Source organism: Tetrao urogallus (genome assembly GCF_951394365.1).
Source record: "Tetrao urogallus genome assembly, chromosome: 3".
Classification (NCBI taxonomy): Eukaryota; Metazoa; Chordata; class Aves; order Galliformes; family Phasianidae; genus Tetrao; species Tetrao urogallus.
The window spans coordinates 91,271,767-91,289,521 of record NC_136815.1 but is presented as its reverse complement, the minus strand read 5'-3'; the positions used below and the strand labels follow the sequence as shown (position 1 = coordinate 91,289,521).

Below are 17,755 nucleotides of genomic sequence, written 5' to 3'. Positions count from 1 at the left end.
GAGTTGTAGGGCAAAGAGACCTGGGGGTCCTGGTGGACAGTAGGATAACCACGAGCCAGCACTGTGCCCTTGTGGTCAAGAAGGCCAATGGCAAACTGGGTTATATTAGAAAGGGTGTGGTTAATAGGTTGAGAGAGGTTCTCCTCCCCCTCTACTCTGCCCTGGTGAGAACACATCTGGAGTATTGTGCTTGCTTTTGGGCCCCTCATTCAAGAAGGACAGGGAGCTGCTTGAGAGAACCCAGCACAGAGCCACAAAGATGATTAAGGGCATGGAGCAGCTCCCTTACGAGGAGAGGCTGAGGGAGCTGGGTCTCTTTAGTTTGGAGAAGACTGAGCAGTGACCTCATTAATGCTTATAAGTATGTAAAGGGTGAGTGTCAGGAGGATGGAGCCAGGCTTTTCTCATTGACATCCAATGATAGGATAAAGGGTGCAAGCTGGAAAGCAATAGCTTCAACATAAATATGTGAAAAGACTTCTTCACAGTGAGGGTGACGGGACACTGGACCAGACTGCCCAGAGAGATTGTGGGGTCTCCTTCTCTGGAGACATTCAAAACCTGCCTGGATGCGTTTCTGTGTGACCTAATATATGGAGGTTGGTGGCCCTGTCTGTGGCAGGGGAGTTGGAACTTGATGATCCTGGAGGTCCCTTCTAGCCCAAGCCATTCTATGACTCTAAGAACTACTAGCTTTAAATCTGGTGCTGGGAACATACCTACTTAAGTATTAAACAGGAATGCAATTCTCATTAAATAGCAATCAGCGGTTAATACCGAAGATTGACTGAACTACACTTTAAAAATTCTTCTCTAATTAATTGGAAATAAAGCTATAAATATTCTTCTCTATATTTTTCATGATTCTGTAGAAAAACATGCAGGAACTAAAGCAGTTATTTTCTTATAACAGCTGTTCATAAGAACAAGCCACAAAATATTCTCTTTCTCAGAAAAGAGCTTCTTTATGAGCCAGTACATTTTTCATCTCCTTCTTTCTCCTTCCTCTGCACATAAAAAAGTTTAGTTGATATCCAGCAATTTTGTGCACCATCTTCTGGCCACTCACAAATAAAGGCATTACTTGCCACTCCCTCATATCATCAGCCAGTAGAGAATCCAACAGTCTCTTAACAATTTTAGACCAATATAATGTAATGGTGGAATTTGTACTCCTGAGGAATATCAGAGAGACAAAGAGCAAAATCAGGATGCTAATTTTTAGGGAAGCCAACTTCCAGATCTTCAGAGAGTTAGTTATAAATGAAACAGAAACATACTGTGGTGGGATTTTTAGTAAAAATATTAAACTTCTTTTAGAAAGTCCATCTTTTAGGAATATAGCTGATTCAAAAGGAATTACCACAGAAGTTATTCCCTCTGTGTACAGGAGTTAAAATCTGCAATGCAGGAGTTATTCATACAGAATATTGCAAATCTTCACTGGTTGTACTACCAAAAAAATCTTGAGGGCATTCATTCATAGTTCATGTTGAAAGCAGGTAAGTAACATTCTAGTATCTTGTATAAAAGATAGTAGCAGAAAAATGCTATGCTGTTTTTTCCTACGCCTTGCTACAGCCATCTCTCAGCTGTCAAAAAGTGTACCATACTTCTAGAAAGCCCTGTGTGAAGAACTGTCAGCCACACCATGGAGCATTATTCTACTCACCTTGGACACTATGCTTTCCCTAAGTACTCATTGCTGGTCACAACCAGGAGAGTCCTGGGTAAGTTATGAAGTAAAGATAAGTGCACACATACACAAATATATGTTTATATATATGCACATTTATTAAAGGTGTTCAGATGCCTTTCTATGTTCAAGGCACCAGCTAAGCCAACAAAATGTACCCCTGTGGCTTACAACACAAATGCTCTTTCTAGGGCTACATACTTCCCTCATGCATGGAACCTCTACTTTAAATTGGCAATAGGAGACAGCAAGCATGGCAGTAAAGATGCACGTAGTATGGCTTCAAACAGCCAATAATTAGATGAGTAGAGATAAGCAGATGTAGTTATAGCAAATAAAAGCGAACCATTTCTTCATTTATATATGTCTTTCTTTTCTTTCTTACTCTACAATTGGAACATTACTGAGATTACTACAAAACTAATATGAAATTTAAGCTTCGCCTAGGGCAATTTAATCATCCTATATAAAAAATCTCTAAGAAAGATGAAGCAAACTTTTGCTTTACATAGTATGAACTCTTTTTTAGAGATAACCTTAATACAGGTAAATGATACACCTCTCCCAAAATGGTGTGTGTCACTAGGCAAGTTTTGCCTTCAAACAAGCATTGGAGTATTTAAGATGCAAGGTTATCTTTTGCAGCTGGCTGGCAAGCAGCACACATCAGCTTGCTCTCAGTCAAATGTTTGCTTCATCCCTGCTGTTACAGGACACAGGTCTGGCTCCCATCACCTAGCCCAAGTCTTATGGGGTCTTTGTATGACAAAAGGGACAGTACAAACACTAGAATGCAAGCTCATAAACCAAAAACAGACAGAGCCATCAATACCTTGATGAATAAAGACTGAAGTAATGCCCACAAATATCCTACAGACCAACACAGATGTTAAGTTTATGCAAACTATCTAAAACTGCATTTCCTTTCCTTTGAAGATATTGTCTCTTTCGCATAAAGCATAATTTTCGCATAAAATTAAGGTTTGCCTTAATTTTAGTGTTTTAATAATATTCATAGAATCACAGAATGAATGGATTGAAAGGGACCTTTGGAAATCATCTGGTCCAACCACCCTGATCAAGCCTAGAGCAGGCTGCAGAGGACCATGTCCAGACCACATCTGAGTATCTCCAAGGATGGAGACTCTACAACCTCTCTTAGCAACCTGTGCCAGGGCTCAGACATCTACAAATTTAAAAAGAAAAAAAGTTCTCTGATGTTCATATGGAATCTCCCATGTTTCAGATTCTGCTCATCATCTCTCTCAGTGGTACTCGGGGATAGGAGAAAAGAGCCTGGCTCTATCCTCTTTGTTCCCTTTTTTCAGATGCAAGATCCTCTGAAGCCTTCATTCCTCTAGGCTGAATTGTCCCAGCTCTCTCAGCCCTTCCTCGTAAGAATCAAACAATCACTAAGGTTGGAAAAGACCTCTAAGATTAATCCCAACTACCAACCTATCAATTATGCCCACCAAATCATGTCCCTGAGTGCTATATCTACATATTTCTTGAGAACCTCTGGGGTGGTGACTCCTCTACTTCCCTGGGCAACCAATGCTTGACCACTCTTTCAGATGATAAATTTTTCCTCATATCCAACGTGAACCTCCTAGGCACAACCAGATGCCATTATCTCTCATCCTACCTGCACAAAGTAACCAACTCCCACCTTGCTACAACCTCCTTTCAGGTAGCTGTACAGAGGCATAAGGTCTCCAGAACAAACAATCTCAGTTCCCACAGCTGCTGCTCCTCATAAAGTTTGTAGATTTTAATGCCATTCACAACCAGTCTCTAAACCTGGTCATCCAGCCAATTTTTTCACACAGCAAAGAGTACACCCCTCTAAGCAGTGAGCTGCCACTTTCTCCAAGAAAATGCTGAGGGTGATGGTGTTAAAGGTGTTACCGACATCTAGGCAGACCACATCCATAGTCTTTCCCTCATCCCTCATCCACTAGGCAGGTCACCTATGCAGAAGAAGATCAGATTAGTCAAGCAGGATCCTGCCTTTCATGAGCCTATGCTGGCTTGGCCTGATCCCCTGGTTGTCCTGCATGCAGAGTATGACCACTCCCCAGATTATTTGCTCCACAGCCTTCCTTGATATTGAGGTCAGGCTGACAAGCTCCCAGATCTTCCTTCTGACAATTTTTGTAGATAGGCATCACACTGGCAGGTCTGTAGTCATCTAGGACCTTCCTGGTTGACGTGGACTGCTAACAAATGACAGAAAATGGCTTGGAAAGCATTTCCATCAGCTGCCTCAGTACCCTTGAGTGGATCCCATCTGGACCCTTAGATGTGTAATAGTCCTGGCAGAGAAGTAGGTTGATGTTTCCTCCTGAACTGTGGGGGACCTATTCTGCTCCCCATCTTCCAGTCAAGCACACAGAAATAGAGAAATTCCTGTCAGTCTGTGCCTCACAGAAAAGGCATTAGCACCGTATACTAGAGCTTATCATTGTCAGAAGTAATCCTACTAAAACATGGATATAATAAAAAAACCTTTAATCTGGGGCTGATGCACAGATTTAGTATACAGAGAGCAACTTCAACTAGGGGTTAGATTTCTAACCTCTCCACCTTTTCTTCTACCCACCTTCTCCATGCTCCTCTGCAAGTTTTTCTAATGTAGTTACAGTGATGGAGCAGTGGCTACAGTTTAGTCATTTGAATGCATACAGATATCTCAGAAGGTGGCATCATAAATTCTCTCTCCTTAAACTGAAATACGCAGTGCAGGCAAAAGGCACTTTTATGCTATTTTAAAAGCAAATGCACGAGAAAAATCACATGGTTTGATTATACTTGAATTACTAAGACTCCATAGAAGTTTTTGGTGTCAGATTCTTGAAAGAAATCTTTATAAAGCAAAACTAAACCCTTGCTTCAGCACTCAATCTTTTCCCACCCCACCAGGTCTTGAATGCAGAAAAATAACTCTTTCAGAAAAGACTACCCTGTAACACTGTGCTGTGAAATTTCACATTCATAATTTTATTATAATCTGAATCAAGGCAATATTTGGAAAGCAGAGAAAATGACTATACAAAGAATTTATAGAACATTAATTTACATACTGGAGACCTTCTGTTGCCTTACAGTTTCAAGAAAAGGCAAACATTTTCACTAGTAGGTAAATAAAAGAACATTACATTTTTAATGATAATGTTGGATACATAGAAACCATTTAATTAAAAACATGATTTTCAGCATTTTTTGTGGTTTAGTGCTGTAAAATTTTAATACTATAATTAGTATAATAACTATTATAAGCAGGTTAATAATTGCCTGGCTAAATATGTGTGTCAACTTGCTGGCATTAGTTATGAAACCGCATATACAGATCTACCAAAAACCTTCGAAAGAAAGTGCTGCATAAACTATTTAATCCTGTCTTTGTCACAAACATGAGTTCAGTCAATATCCTTCTACATACAATACACAATGGTACATAATGAACTGTTTTGCTTTGTGCAATTTTTAATTCATTAAAAAGCAAAAGCATGTGACAATATACCATCCAAAGGAATGAATATAGTAGAAGAACTCCCTTAGAAATGGGGAAATTTCTTTTTCCTACCTACCAAGTAAATCTGAACAACCAGGAAACACCACCAGGAGTAGTAACATTCAATTCCTTATGTTCCTGAACTCAGAAGGCCACAAGAATGCATAAAGAATTAAAAGTGAAGCCTCAAATTGAAATGACAATACATCATTAAAAAAAAGACTGGAGGCCAAGACTTGGTGTCTAAAAAGGCACACTGAAATTCAACTATCACCTAAAAAAAGTGAAAATAATATTTTAAAAATTCCTTCTCATTTAAATGCTCACAGCACATCAGATTTATTGTGTAACATTTTCCTCCCAGAAAACCTGACAATCTAATTGAGATGTCAGCTGAAGAAATTCACTGCACTCCAGCTTTCTGACCAGATTAGGTAACTGCATTCTTGGTACATCAAAAGAATACAAAAAGGAACTTGTGTCCATGTGTTTCAAAAGAATCAAAACTCCTAAAAACAAAACAATGTATTTCTGAATGGGACATATACACCATTTAAGCAGTATACCTCTGCATCAGAAGAAGAAAATAATTTAGTAAAAATTAATAGCACCTGCTTTTGTTGCTTCAATGGTAGCTACGATACTTTGGATTGCTTCACTGTTCTATGACATCCAGTGTCTACTGTTACTAATTCACCACTTTCTGGTCCCCATATATTAGATTTCAAATCTAATCTGTTTCTCGCTCCCTCTCCTTCTAAGGGGTTATCTGTAAGGTTACTTACATAGAACTGTTAGTTAACCAAGCAATTTGGTAATATTTTGTGGTATGGTGACTGAATAAGGCTTCCGCGGTCCCAATAATTAAGAAAAATTGGGATGAAAGCTATTAATAAAAATCAGATCGCCAATTATACAGGATAAACACCATTCAGATTGGAGGAACTTTCTGACCACGTAGCTCTATCATACTGTTCAATTTGATTAAGTCATTATTTAGTAAAATAGGACTAAAGGATTAAATCCTCTAGGATATATGTGTTAATCCAGTGCCTCGTGCATCCATTATGCTGAATTCATATTTTATTCCACAGGTTATTAATGAAACATTCACAGCAACTCATAAAAGGTAATAGAAGCAATAAAAATCTTAGCACTGTCACACTGCGGTTGCTTTATTATCCTCAGTTCTAATGTGGAGGTCTAGAACTGTTCTTTTTGTACAGGAATTACATAGTAGACCTTGGATGGCTTACCTTGTGAGTATTACCACTCTAACCTACTGTATCCATTTCCTGTAATATTGCATTGCTATAAAGTTAACTGGTGTTCTGTTATGCATTTAAAATACAGTTGTGTTTAGAAAGATATACAGGGATACTTATAGATGTAAGTAGATGACAGCTGTACAGATCATGACAGAAATATCTCAAGAAATTGTACAGAGAAACAAAATAAATTCAATTCCCTTTTGCATTTCTTGTCTCAAGGAATTATTGAAAATTATAAATCATAAAAATCCTTCCTACAGATTAAAAAATTCAAAAATAAATCCCCAGGTGTCCAAGAAAAAAAAACGAATTACATAAGAATTAGACAGAGGAACTGCCAAAGCAGTGTTGCAAAGAGATGTGGAAAAGGGAATTAGCTTGTCACTGTAAAGCAGAAGTAAAAATGTGATACTCTGTCGTCTACAGGAAGGTATGCTTTACTTACACAAAATAGTGCTGAGTGGCAAACCTCCACATTCCTTTTTCACAAATACCCATATGAAATATCAAGATCTGAGGTTTACTATAAATAATCTGGCACAGGCGAAAATATAAGTTATAAAAATTTATTTGCTTTTCCCTCATTTTTATCCTGCGATTATTATTAGAACATCTTCCCTTAGTTCTTAGTATTAAAAAAATAATAAAATATACAATTACAGAATGTTTCCATGAAACCATTTTTAGTCTGTTCTGCTGTCTCTTCTGTTTTAAACCATTCCCATCAAAACTGCTCACTCTTCTTTACGCTAAATACAGTGCAATCTCCCACATTGCTGCTCTTTTCTTATCAGAAACCAACTTACACAAGCCTTCTTGTCACATACAGCTTCCCCTTTCTCCGTTCAGTTCCCATCACTGATTCCCAGAAAGATGAAGGAAAGAGCAAATGGTCTCCTTAAAAACATGTTTGCAGGACCTATAGCTACCACTGACGCAACTATATCAAGTTTCTTTGTGGAGGTTATATGAATTCTGCATAAAAACAGCACAGTCTAGTAGTGAGGGAGTATTTCTGATCCAAAAGATGAAATAATGAAATAAATGATGAAATGTGAAAACAACATTAGAAATCCTTCAGGAGAAAAGCTTTACATTTATGCTTCTTTCAGATATGGGCTACAGGTTTGGGTGGTACCCAGTTTCTTTAGCATTGTCCTTTGAAATGAAAAGAAACAAATAATGCTTCGCTAAATCAGAGGCATCTTCAAATAAAAGGCTGATCTCTTTCTTGGGATTGACATTCCTGCTGATTAGGCTTTCTCCATATCACAGTGCTTTTCTTAAACAAAGTCAGTGAAGAGCTCATGAATCAAGGCTGGAAAACAGTCAGATCTTCTTCTGGGATCCAATCATGACCTTTGACACAAAATTCACAATGGCACTGGCGGGTTGCTCTGGATCGTGCTCTGCAAATAGGTGGCACACGTTGTCTGTGCCACTGCCTTGCTTCCTAGCAACAAAGCCAAATACTCTGCAAGGACAACAACCACATTATGTCAGAGAACAGACAGACCTGGTCTCATTTCTTAAAACAAAAGACACTGTAAAAAACACAAAGTGCCAACAATAAATGCACAAAGCAGATTACATCTGTTGTAAAGGATAAAGTCCTGTGTGACTGTTAAATATACTGCAAATTTACTAGCCAACTCAGGAACTCCCTCTGACTGTCTCAGAATGGCCAGAAAAAGGTTAGCACTTAATTCTACTTAATTACTCACTTAATTCTACTTTCTCTTTTGTGTCCTGCACTGTTTACAGAGTACGCTTCTGTCTCTGAGGATATTTAATCGGTTTCAGTACTATTGTTCTCTTAGCTACCTTGGAGGTGGGAGTTCTGAATGTGTTGGGGTAGAGAGCGGTGTGTCAAAAAGTGCATAATGAGAAGTTTTGAGGGCCGTATATCTCAGTAGACAGGGTACTTAAAACAAGATTTGAGCCAGTTATTTCTGTTACTTTTCAGATACCATTGCCTGAGTTCTCTCTGTTTTTTCTTTTTGTAAAAAGCAGACAGTGATGTTGGTATTCAGTGGAAAACACTAGGCAATCTACCGGTAAATATCTACTTATGCCAGACACTAGTATTACTGGGACTGTTTTCATGTACATGCTGTGCTGGGGACTTTTTTTTGTTTTTAAAGCTACCTTGTAAGTGAGATACGTAAGCTCCTGTTAGTGCTGCTGGATAAGAGGAACAATTTAATCAAGTAGCAAATGGCTCTGTGTTAATTTCTGAAATTTCATGCGAATTGCAGATCTGCAATGTAAACCAAGCCACACTAACTCTGTCTACAGACATCCTATCATCCCACTGAATTAGGCCTTACTTGAAGATGCACAGGTGAAATAAATTAAGTATAATTGCAATAAATGGACTTTTATTCCTGAATGGCTGCTTTCCCTTTAACATCTCTGATAAAGTTACTAAGAAGACTAACAAACTAACCACTGTAATGGTAGTCCTAAAACATTCAGTTAAAAGAAACAGAGACAGGTGTGAACTTACTTGGCAGAGAGGCCATCCTTCATCCATCTTGATGTCCATAAGAAAGAATTAAGGGGAAAAAAAAAGGAAATGAAGAAATAAAAATCACACTTTAGTTAGGTTTTTGTAGATCAATAATAAAAATAATGTACTAGTAATAGTGCTTCTCTTGCTTACTTTCTGTCCTGTGGATCCAAAGCACAGAAAATAACAGTGTTGACTGGATAATGTCGCCGAAAAAAGAGTCTGGATAGGAAGAAATGAAATATTTCAGAAAGAGTTAAGATGCTTAAAATTTTGAACAATAAGCAGAACAGACAAAACAACTCTATCAAGATTTAATAATGACAAAAAATTGCTTTTGCATCGCCGAGTCATACTTAAAAAGTTGCATGAACTGCATGAATCACAGAACTATTAGTCAGAAAGGACTTTGAAGAACATACAACTCCAGTGCCCCTGTCATGGGCAGGGACACCTTCCACTAGGTCACGTTACTCAAAGACCCATCCAACCTAGCTGTGAACAGTTCCAGGGATGAGGTATTCACAAACTCTCTGAGCAATCTGTTCTAGAGCCTTACTCTCACAGTGGAAGATTTCTCCCTAATATCTTATCTAATATCTAATATTAGATATCAAATATCTAATCCAAATCTCTTTTAGTTTAAAGTCATTATCCTTACCTATGTCCTATCACTATAAGGAGTCCCACTCCAACCAAATAAATTCATACTGAAGCAGTGACTTTTAAGTTTTGCACTACAAGAGAACTGACCCTAAAGCAAAGCAAAGGAACTAGAAGTGTAATTTTTTTCTAAAAACTGCACACTTAGATACTGTGTCAGTGGGAAATGCAACTTCAACACATTTTAAAATATACATCCTCCAGTACAAACCACTGACAACCATGAAGGATAGCAGATACTGTCATTCTTTAGACAATCCTGTTATCATCTGAATCAGAGACTGTAGAATGCAACTAGGAAAAACAAGTCAACAGAAACTGACACTTACAGTGCATAAGTACACATATTACCTTCCCACCCCTCCTTTGCTTACTTTCTTTGGTTATCTGTCAGTGTGATTCCCTGTGCAGACACCTTGAAATGGACAATGGTTGAGATGGGAGAAGGATCTTGCATCAGTGTCAGACTCAAGGCTTTCTGTACTGCCTGGTAGCCTGTGAGGGACTCCATCTCCACTGAATTCAGATACCAAACATTACACGCTGCAATGAAAGAGGGAGGTCATTATCCAACAACAAACCAACAGGAATATTCTGAACAAAACCAAACAAAAAACACATCTTCCACTGTAATATAGTGAAAAAGGAAAACAACAAACCAGCAATGTTGTATTTACCTCACCTTTTTCACACTAGTGCTTTGTAGTTTAAGATGGTAAGGAAGTGCATACGAAACAAAGGTGTGTCACTGAATTCCTCCACATGGAAAAATGGCACCCACTGACGTTCACTGACGCTTGCTGAATGTTTAGTGGAGACCAAACAGTGGGTGTGAACACAGGGAGGCAGTGGGGGTGTGTTTCAGCAGTGGTGACAGCATCACCTCTGCTTGTGCAGAATTTTACAAGTGTGGCATGCAGTTCATCAGTGGTTAAAAAACACATAGCTACTGGCTGAAAAATAGTGTTTTGTAGCTCAGAATTTACTTTATCAGATAGTATTATGCTTTTTGTATCCGTTATAATTTCCATGAAAATACACAGGAATTGTTACTTTCAGGGGACCCTGTGTACTTCTACAGCAAAAGCATTCCTAATGGGAAAGAAAGGGGATATTTTGCATAAAAACTCAATTCAAACAGCCAATGAGAAAATACCATTTTTTTTTCAGTACAAATTGACACAATGCACACTTTAAAATGATGATTAAGCTACCCTCAAAAGAAACCATTTACTTGTTCTTTTCCTGCTAAACATTTTCTCTCACCAAAAAACTGAGGACTGCTGCAGAATTCTTTTGTTATTAATTCTGTAGTGCTTTGTATGTTCTACAATTTTAAGGCAAACAAAGCAACTTCCATAACCGTATGTGTTTTAGGTTTATAAATGCATGCTGAGGTAAAGAAGCTTAGGAACTCTTACTTTCCACCTACAGACATTAGTACTCCTGATGGATCTCCATAAAGATTTGCTCATTGGTTACTAAAGCTACCAAACAGCTAATTATTTTTAGCTGGTCTCAAAACAATCTGCAGTGATCACTTGGACAGTGAGAATTAATATTAAGTAGCACTGTATGGTAGTACTATAGTACTGTATAGGACTAGGCAGTATTATATGGTATCAGCACCATATAGTATCATATGGTATTAATAATATTATATAGTATTAGAAGAAGTATTCACTCAATTAAATACTTTCAACTTGTGTTATGAAGTCAATTTAACAAGCAGATTAATGTTTTTGATACTAAGAAGTCACCTTATTCTACAACTGAAGAAAGCATACTTAAATACTGTTGACAAACACTGCTACCAACTGACTTTGCATTTTGGTGAAAACATTTGTCTAGGTATCCAGGAAAGGATTTCCAACTCTGGCAGCTGGACTATGCAAATTACCATGCTAATATTTGATTTGTTAGCAGTTTAGCCTGGTTTGCAAACCTTACCATGTAAACAAAGATCAAATTATATTATAAGCTTATTTTTTTATATGGCTACTCTGTAATGGCAATCTATAATTTGACTAAAGCTTTTTCTTATTACTATCTATATAAAATATATAGCTAGATATCAGAATTTTAACAACAGCAATCATACTGTTACAAACTAAAGAAGCCTAAGTTTGATTCCAGCACGAATATCATCAGCCTAGTAAATTAAGGTTCTGGGTGCTGCCAGTGAAAGAAGGAATCCAGATATCTTACCTGCATGATTTCTAAGTCAAAGAATTCAGAAATGTGTTCTATGTGTTCTATGTTGGTGTACTATTTTCAATAAGTTTTATTTGGATCAATCACTATAGAATTCGTAGCAAGATTTCGCAAATGAACTGTGAGGTTTCTCTCACTGTATTAACAGTCTATTTTGTCCATCCAAAATTGTGAATAAATTCCAAATCATAAAGTTTCTTATTCTCACATCGTCACTTTGTAGGTTTTGTACAGATCTAGAGCTCTTCATGAAAGAATGCTTAGATCTTGACTATATTAGTGGAAATAGATATGAAGACCTTGCATTTATTTGGGGCATAATATTTTGCTGCCAAACAGGAAAGTTAATAAAACAAGTTGTGTTTTAGGGAAAAGCCATTTACCTGCATAGTTTCTTGTTGTCACTTCCTAGGATATGTTAGTTTATCATCTAGTGACACTGCTTACAAATTACTGTACAATTAACTGTTCATAGAATCACCAAATTCTTAGAGTTGGAAGGGACCTCTGAAGGCCATCTAGTCCAACTCCAATGCAATGAACAGGGACACCACAGCTGGATCAGGTTGCCCAGGACCTTATCCAGCCTCACCTTGAAAGACTCAGGGACAGAGCACCAACCACATCACTGGGCAACCTGTTCCAGTGCTTCATCACCCTCACTGTAAAAGATTTCTTCCCTATATCTAGCCTAAATCTACCCTCTTCAAGCTTGTTCTTCAATCCAGTCTCAGCATCAGTTTTTAACAGCCTGTCAGATATAAAATTTGGAAAGAATCAAATACAAGGAAAAAGTTTACCAACCTGCACCCTGTTTGAGAAGTTCTGTTGCTGAGTTCGCAGCGGTCTGCGGAGAAGTTTCTGCCATCTCTTCCAATGGATCTGCAAATAAATAACATTATCCATGTCTTGTTTGTACTTGAACAGATAAGTCAGTGCACACCATCAAGCATGAGTCTATCTTTTTGAGTTGGTAAATCTTGGCAAGAAGCATTTAGCAATCTTGCATCTGCACCTATAATCAGTCATGCCACGTCTTCCTTGTGAGGCATCAATTTTTTTCTGATAGTGCTGCGGGAGGGATATTCAACAATTATTTCCTGATAGTCATAGACATAATTATACAACATAGACTGTAAAGACAGCAGTAGGATGCTGGTCTTCAAATCTTGTAAAATTAGTGAAAAAATCGTACATGAGTATATTATTTCAGTTATATAGAAGTGTGTAAAATCTCTGTGATGTATTTAGCATGGTGTATACTGTGTTTGAATATTTCTTCTGTACTTTAAGAAGCATACCTCTGTTTGGGATGAGGAGCTTACAGGGCAATGCCAGTGGAGTAATGGAATGCTGGTACACCAGAGCAGTCAAACTCCCTGTGGTCAGAAGAGTAGCAAGACATACACAATTAATATGGTGGACAAAAGTAATGTTTAACAGTTATATTGGTTTCCAAGTATTTTACAGACCAAGCTCCAACACATCTCACACACATTTATACACACATACCCTTGAATAATATTTTCGTGGCACCTAAACCAAGACCTTTTCCACTCAGCTTAAGTGGATTCACAATCCCCAGCATTATTTTAGGTGGACATACTTGAATTATAGCCATTGATCACAATTATACGGTCCCTTGCTTGCTGAAATACACTGCTTAAATCTTACTCTAAAGGCCTTTGCTTCCAATTTAAAAAGTGCAAAGATGAAACAAACAATAACATATGGAGTTCCTTTCAGTACTCTTAAGAAAGCAAGAGCACAAGGAGTCGATGCTATGCTTTGTCTACATTTATCTCAGGCTTTGGTGAGGCTGCAACTTGAGTATTGTGTTCAGTTTTGGGCCCCTCACTACAAGAAAGATGCTAAGGCCCCAGAGCGTGTTCAGAGAAGGGCAGCAAAGCTGGTGAGGGGTCTGGAGCACAGGCTTTATGAGGAACAGCTGAGGGAGCTGGGATTGTTCAGTCTGGAGAAGAGATGCTCAGGGATGAGCTTATCGCTCTCTACAACTACCTGAAGGGAGGTGAGGTGGGAGTTGGCCTCTTCTCCCACGTAACTAGTGATAGAACTAGAGGGAATGAACTCAAGTTGTGCCAGGGGAGATTGAGTTGGACATTATGAAATACTTCTGTGAGAGGGTGGTCAGGCTCTGGAATGGGCTGCCCATGGAGGTGGTGGAGTCACCGACCCTGGAGGTGTTCAAGAAACATTTAGATGATGTACTGAGGGATATGGTCTAGTGGGAAATTTTGGTGATATAGAATCATAGAATCATAGAATCACAAGGTTGGAAACGACCTATAAGATCATCCAGTCCAACTGTCTCCTCATCACCATTGCCACCACTAGTACTAAACCACATCACGCAGCACGTCATCCAGACGCCTCTTGAACACTGCCAGGGACAGTGACTCCACCACCTCCCTGGGCAGCCATTCCAGTGCCTGACCACTCTCTGAGAAAAAAAGTTCTTCCTTATGTCCAACCTAAACCTCCTCTGATACAACTCGCGGCCAATTGGTTGGACTGGATGATGTTAAAAATCTTCTCCAACCTTGGTGATTCTATCATTCTGTGATTCTCTATTGTATGCTCATGAAAGTATAAAAGACAGCCTAGGTAAAACTTCACTCCCTCAGTGCAACACTACTGTAAATAACATTCACCATTACATTATACTTCTCTTAATCACTGCCATAAACACTGATGTTGAGAGCCTCTTTTTACCATTTGTACTTGGCTTCAATTTAAGTAACTGAATGACAGTCATCCTTGAGCATATGAGACTATATATCATGACAAAATTTAATCCACCTTTACTTGAATTTGTCATTTTACACTTGCTCGTTTTATGGTAGAGGACCATTTCACAAGTATATTGGCTATATGTGGCAAGGTTAGGTAGCAAGCCCCTATGAGGTGAGCTGAAGCTGGTGATACCTCTGTTAAAATACATTTGAGAGCAGAAAAGCTGCACAGAGAAAAAGAATGAGCAAAAAGAGTACCACATAGCAGGGAGAGGACCAAAGCCAGATAAAGAGAAGGTGCTCCATGTTTTTAATAACATACACCACACTGAAGCTCATGAACGTCCCCAAAGCAGAGCAGGTGAACATTTCCTGAAGTGGCTCAATTAGCTTTGCTATTTTTCTGCTCATCTCTGCTGTGTGTGCACCTTAGCCCTCTCACCTACAGCATTAGAGTAAGGACTTCAGTTTTCAGACACCCTCTCTCATGTATTTATTACTTTGAATTCCAATTGTATTATACTGTGTTATCTCACATTCTGCTATCATGGTTAGTAAATCAGTTTTCTCCCTTAGCACATTGCTGCTGTTTTCCTTATCTAGGCCCATCTCCCTACCTTTTCCCTTCTTCCTTTCCCCTTCTTCTGGGGTGTGGGTCCATGGGTCCCTTCGCCTAATTAGTCATGGAACCAGGCCAAACCATGACATTTTTTGGTGCTGAAGGGACTGTAGCCTGTGGAGAACCCATGATTCAGCACATGAGAAGTGGAAGAAGGAAGAAGTCACAGAGTAATTGTTAGGTACTGACCATATTGTCCTCAACCCCTCTTGTAACACCTTGTCTGGGGTGAGAACTGAGAGGTCTGGGATGAAAAAGTGAAGTTGGGCTTAGAAAGAGCAGGAGGAAAAAAAAGTGTTATTTTAATGGCTGTCCTTGTTTCTCACTACCCAGATCTATTTTAATTGGCAGTAAATTAAATGAATTATTCCAAAGTAAATTTGCTTTGCCTGCATTACTAACTAGTAAGCAATCTTCCTGCATTGATCTTGACACATGAGCTTTGTCATGCTATTTTCTCCTCCTACCCCACTGAAGACAGTGATTATGGGTGGTTATTTTGTTGTTTACCACCATGCATAATTTCACTGCATAATATTATGTAGGCTGATGTGCCATAATGCATGTTTTTTTTTTAAGTGAGTGATACTCTGTTGTCATTTTAGCCATCTTCTACTTTTAATACTGATAGGAAAAAATAAGGCAAAAGTCTTAAGTATATAAGGCCTTCAACATTCATCTAGCTAAGACGTCTATAGCAATGCTGTCAGTGGTTGAACATGACAGCTTGAAGCTTGGTCATGTGCATTTGTGTTAGAGAGCTCTGCACATATACCTTATGTGCACAAGGCTGCTAGAATGGGTTCCTACAGAAAACTTAAGGACTTGAGCAGAGCGTTCTCTCAGCTCCACTCCACTCTGTCCAGGTCTATAAAACAGCTCTGGCAAAAGCAAATTATTTTCATTTTCTATGTCCCTGTGACACACAGTACTTACCAAAGCATGGTTCATTTGGGCATCCTTTCAAGTGAACCCCCTTCTGAGAGCACTCAATCAGAAAATGCCTTACAAGTTCATTTGACAGATCTCCAACTGTGTTAGAAAAGAACAAACACATGAAGAGACACAAGGAACAAGCAATAGTCTCACACATTAGCAGGTTTTTATGAAGTTGTTTTCCACATCAACACCATATGTTCTGTACACAACACACAAACACATTAGAGATGCTCTGCAACAATATTATAAGACATAATGAAAAGGCAATTCTGAAAAAAAAAAAGCAACCCAACAACCAGGCAAATAGCACACTTCAGATATACAGAGAATGAAGTCTTATAATCATAAGTTACTGGCATCCAAATATGCACTGTTGTCTAAGCATGGTTCTAAATACAGAAAGGAAAAGGTGCTTTGAAAATTAATGGCTAGAAATTCTGACATACCAGTGCCAATTAGAAGAAATTGTATCCAGTGTGACAAAGAACTAAAAGTATGATACCCAGAGTTCTTGGGATGGAATTGCTCACAGAATGTCTCCAGATCAAAACAATAGAAGATTTAGCTGCACAAATGTAAGGGGAATTCTTGTCTCAGAGTTTTTAAATCTTCAAATGCTTTCAGTTTTACACTAACCTTTTACTCCTGAAGCAATTAAACAAATTGCAGGCAATTACATGAAACACTCAGGTTTCTGTAGCTCACTAAATTTTTAAATACAGTTTTTATCTCCCAGGGCTCCAAGACAAATTTAAAACTGTAAGTGGGATGTAATGAAGAGATTCAAAGAATAAAAATCCATTGAGATTGAGCATCCTTTTAAATATATACATTTGTATGCACACATGTAATTAAGATAATTTCATTAATTTTTGAGCAACTGGTTCACAGTATTTCACGTATTTCACACCTGTCTACAAATTGGAGCTCTCTCCAAGCAATGAAAGGATTAGCTCATAACAATACAGAAAATCTGTTAAACCATTCAAACCTCAACAGAAGAGCCATGAACACAAATGTTCCTTTTGATTCTCAATGAATCAGCCACAGTCCAGGGAATACACGACATCAAAGGCTGACTTTCAGGCTAAGATAGATGAATGCATTAATCTGGAGAGCAAAGTGTTCTATTCAAGCAAATACAGCAAAGGTCACCATTTCAGACAGCCTATTGCTTGTCATTATACTGATAGAATATGAAAAATAAATTAATACAGAGGCATGCAGGAAGGGGAAGTCTAGTACAAGAAACTTTGGAGGAGACTGAACAGATTGTGCCTTGGATTAAATAGTGGGAGACAAAGCTAAATTTCACAGAGAGAAGTAGAAGGATGTGACAGTCTTGGCCATAACTTCTTTTGCTACCACTTGCCTGTGGTACAAGTAATATAAAACTGGCTATTAAAGGCTAGTAGTGTTTGAACTTTCATGTCTTCCTGGATTTTATTAATGTGATGAGATTAACCAGAACACCTATAACCACTCAATTTGCCTCACTGTTGCTGTCACCAGCACACCCCAATTGTCTACCTCAAGTTAGACATTGAAGAGGTTCTGCTGATACTTCCTGACAA

General features: G+C 38.3%; 1 protein-coding gene across 1 annotated transcript in view; it reads right to left on the bottom strand.

Annotated features, from left to right (window-relative positions):
• Nucleotides 1-7,810: 7,810 nt before the first annotated feature.
• Nucleotides 7,811-17,755, bottom strand: part of TNS3 (tensin 3) — a gene marked incomplete at both ends in the record, with an annotated part of 220,099 nt that continues 210,154 nt past the window's right edge. The window contains 7 exons of the mRNA XM_079533832.1: nucleotides 7,811-7,955; nucleotides 8,991-9,017; nucleotides 9,147-9,215; nucleotides 10,031-10,199; nucleotides 12,675-12,752; nucleotides 13,172-13,249; nucleotides 16,179-16,274. Of these exons, the coding sequence (XP_079389958.1) occupies nucleotides 7,811-7,955; nucleotides 8,991-9,017; nucleotides 9,147-9,215; nucleotides 10,031-10,199; nucleotides 12,675-12,752; nucleotides 13,172-13,249; nucleotides 16,179-16,274 (662 nt within the window). The remainder of the gene's footprint in view (nucleotides 7,956-8,990; nucleotides 9,018-9,146; nucleotides 9,216-10,030; nucleotides 10,200-12,674; nucleotides 12,753-13,171; nucleotides 13,250-16,178; nucleotides 16,275-17,755) is intronic.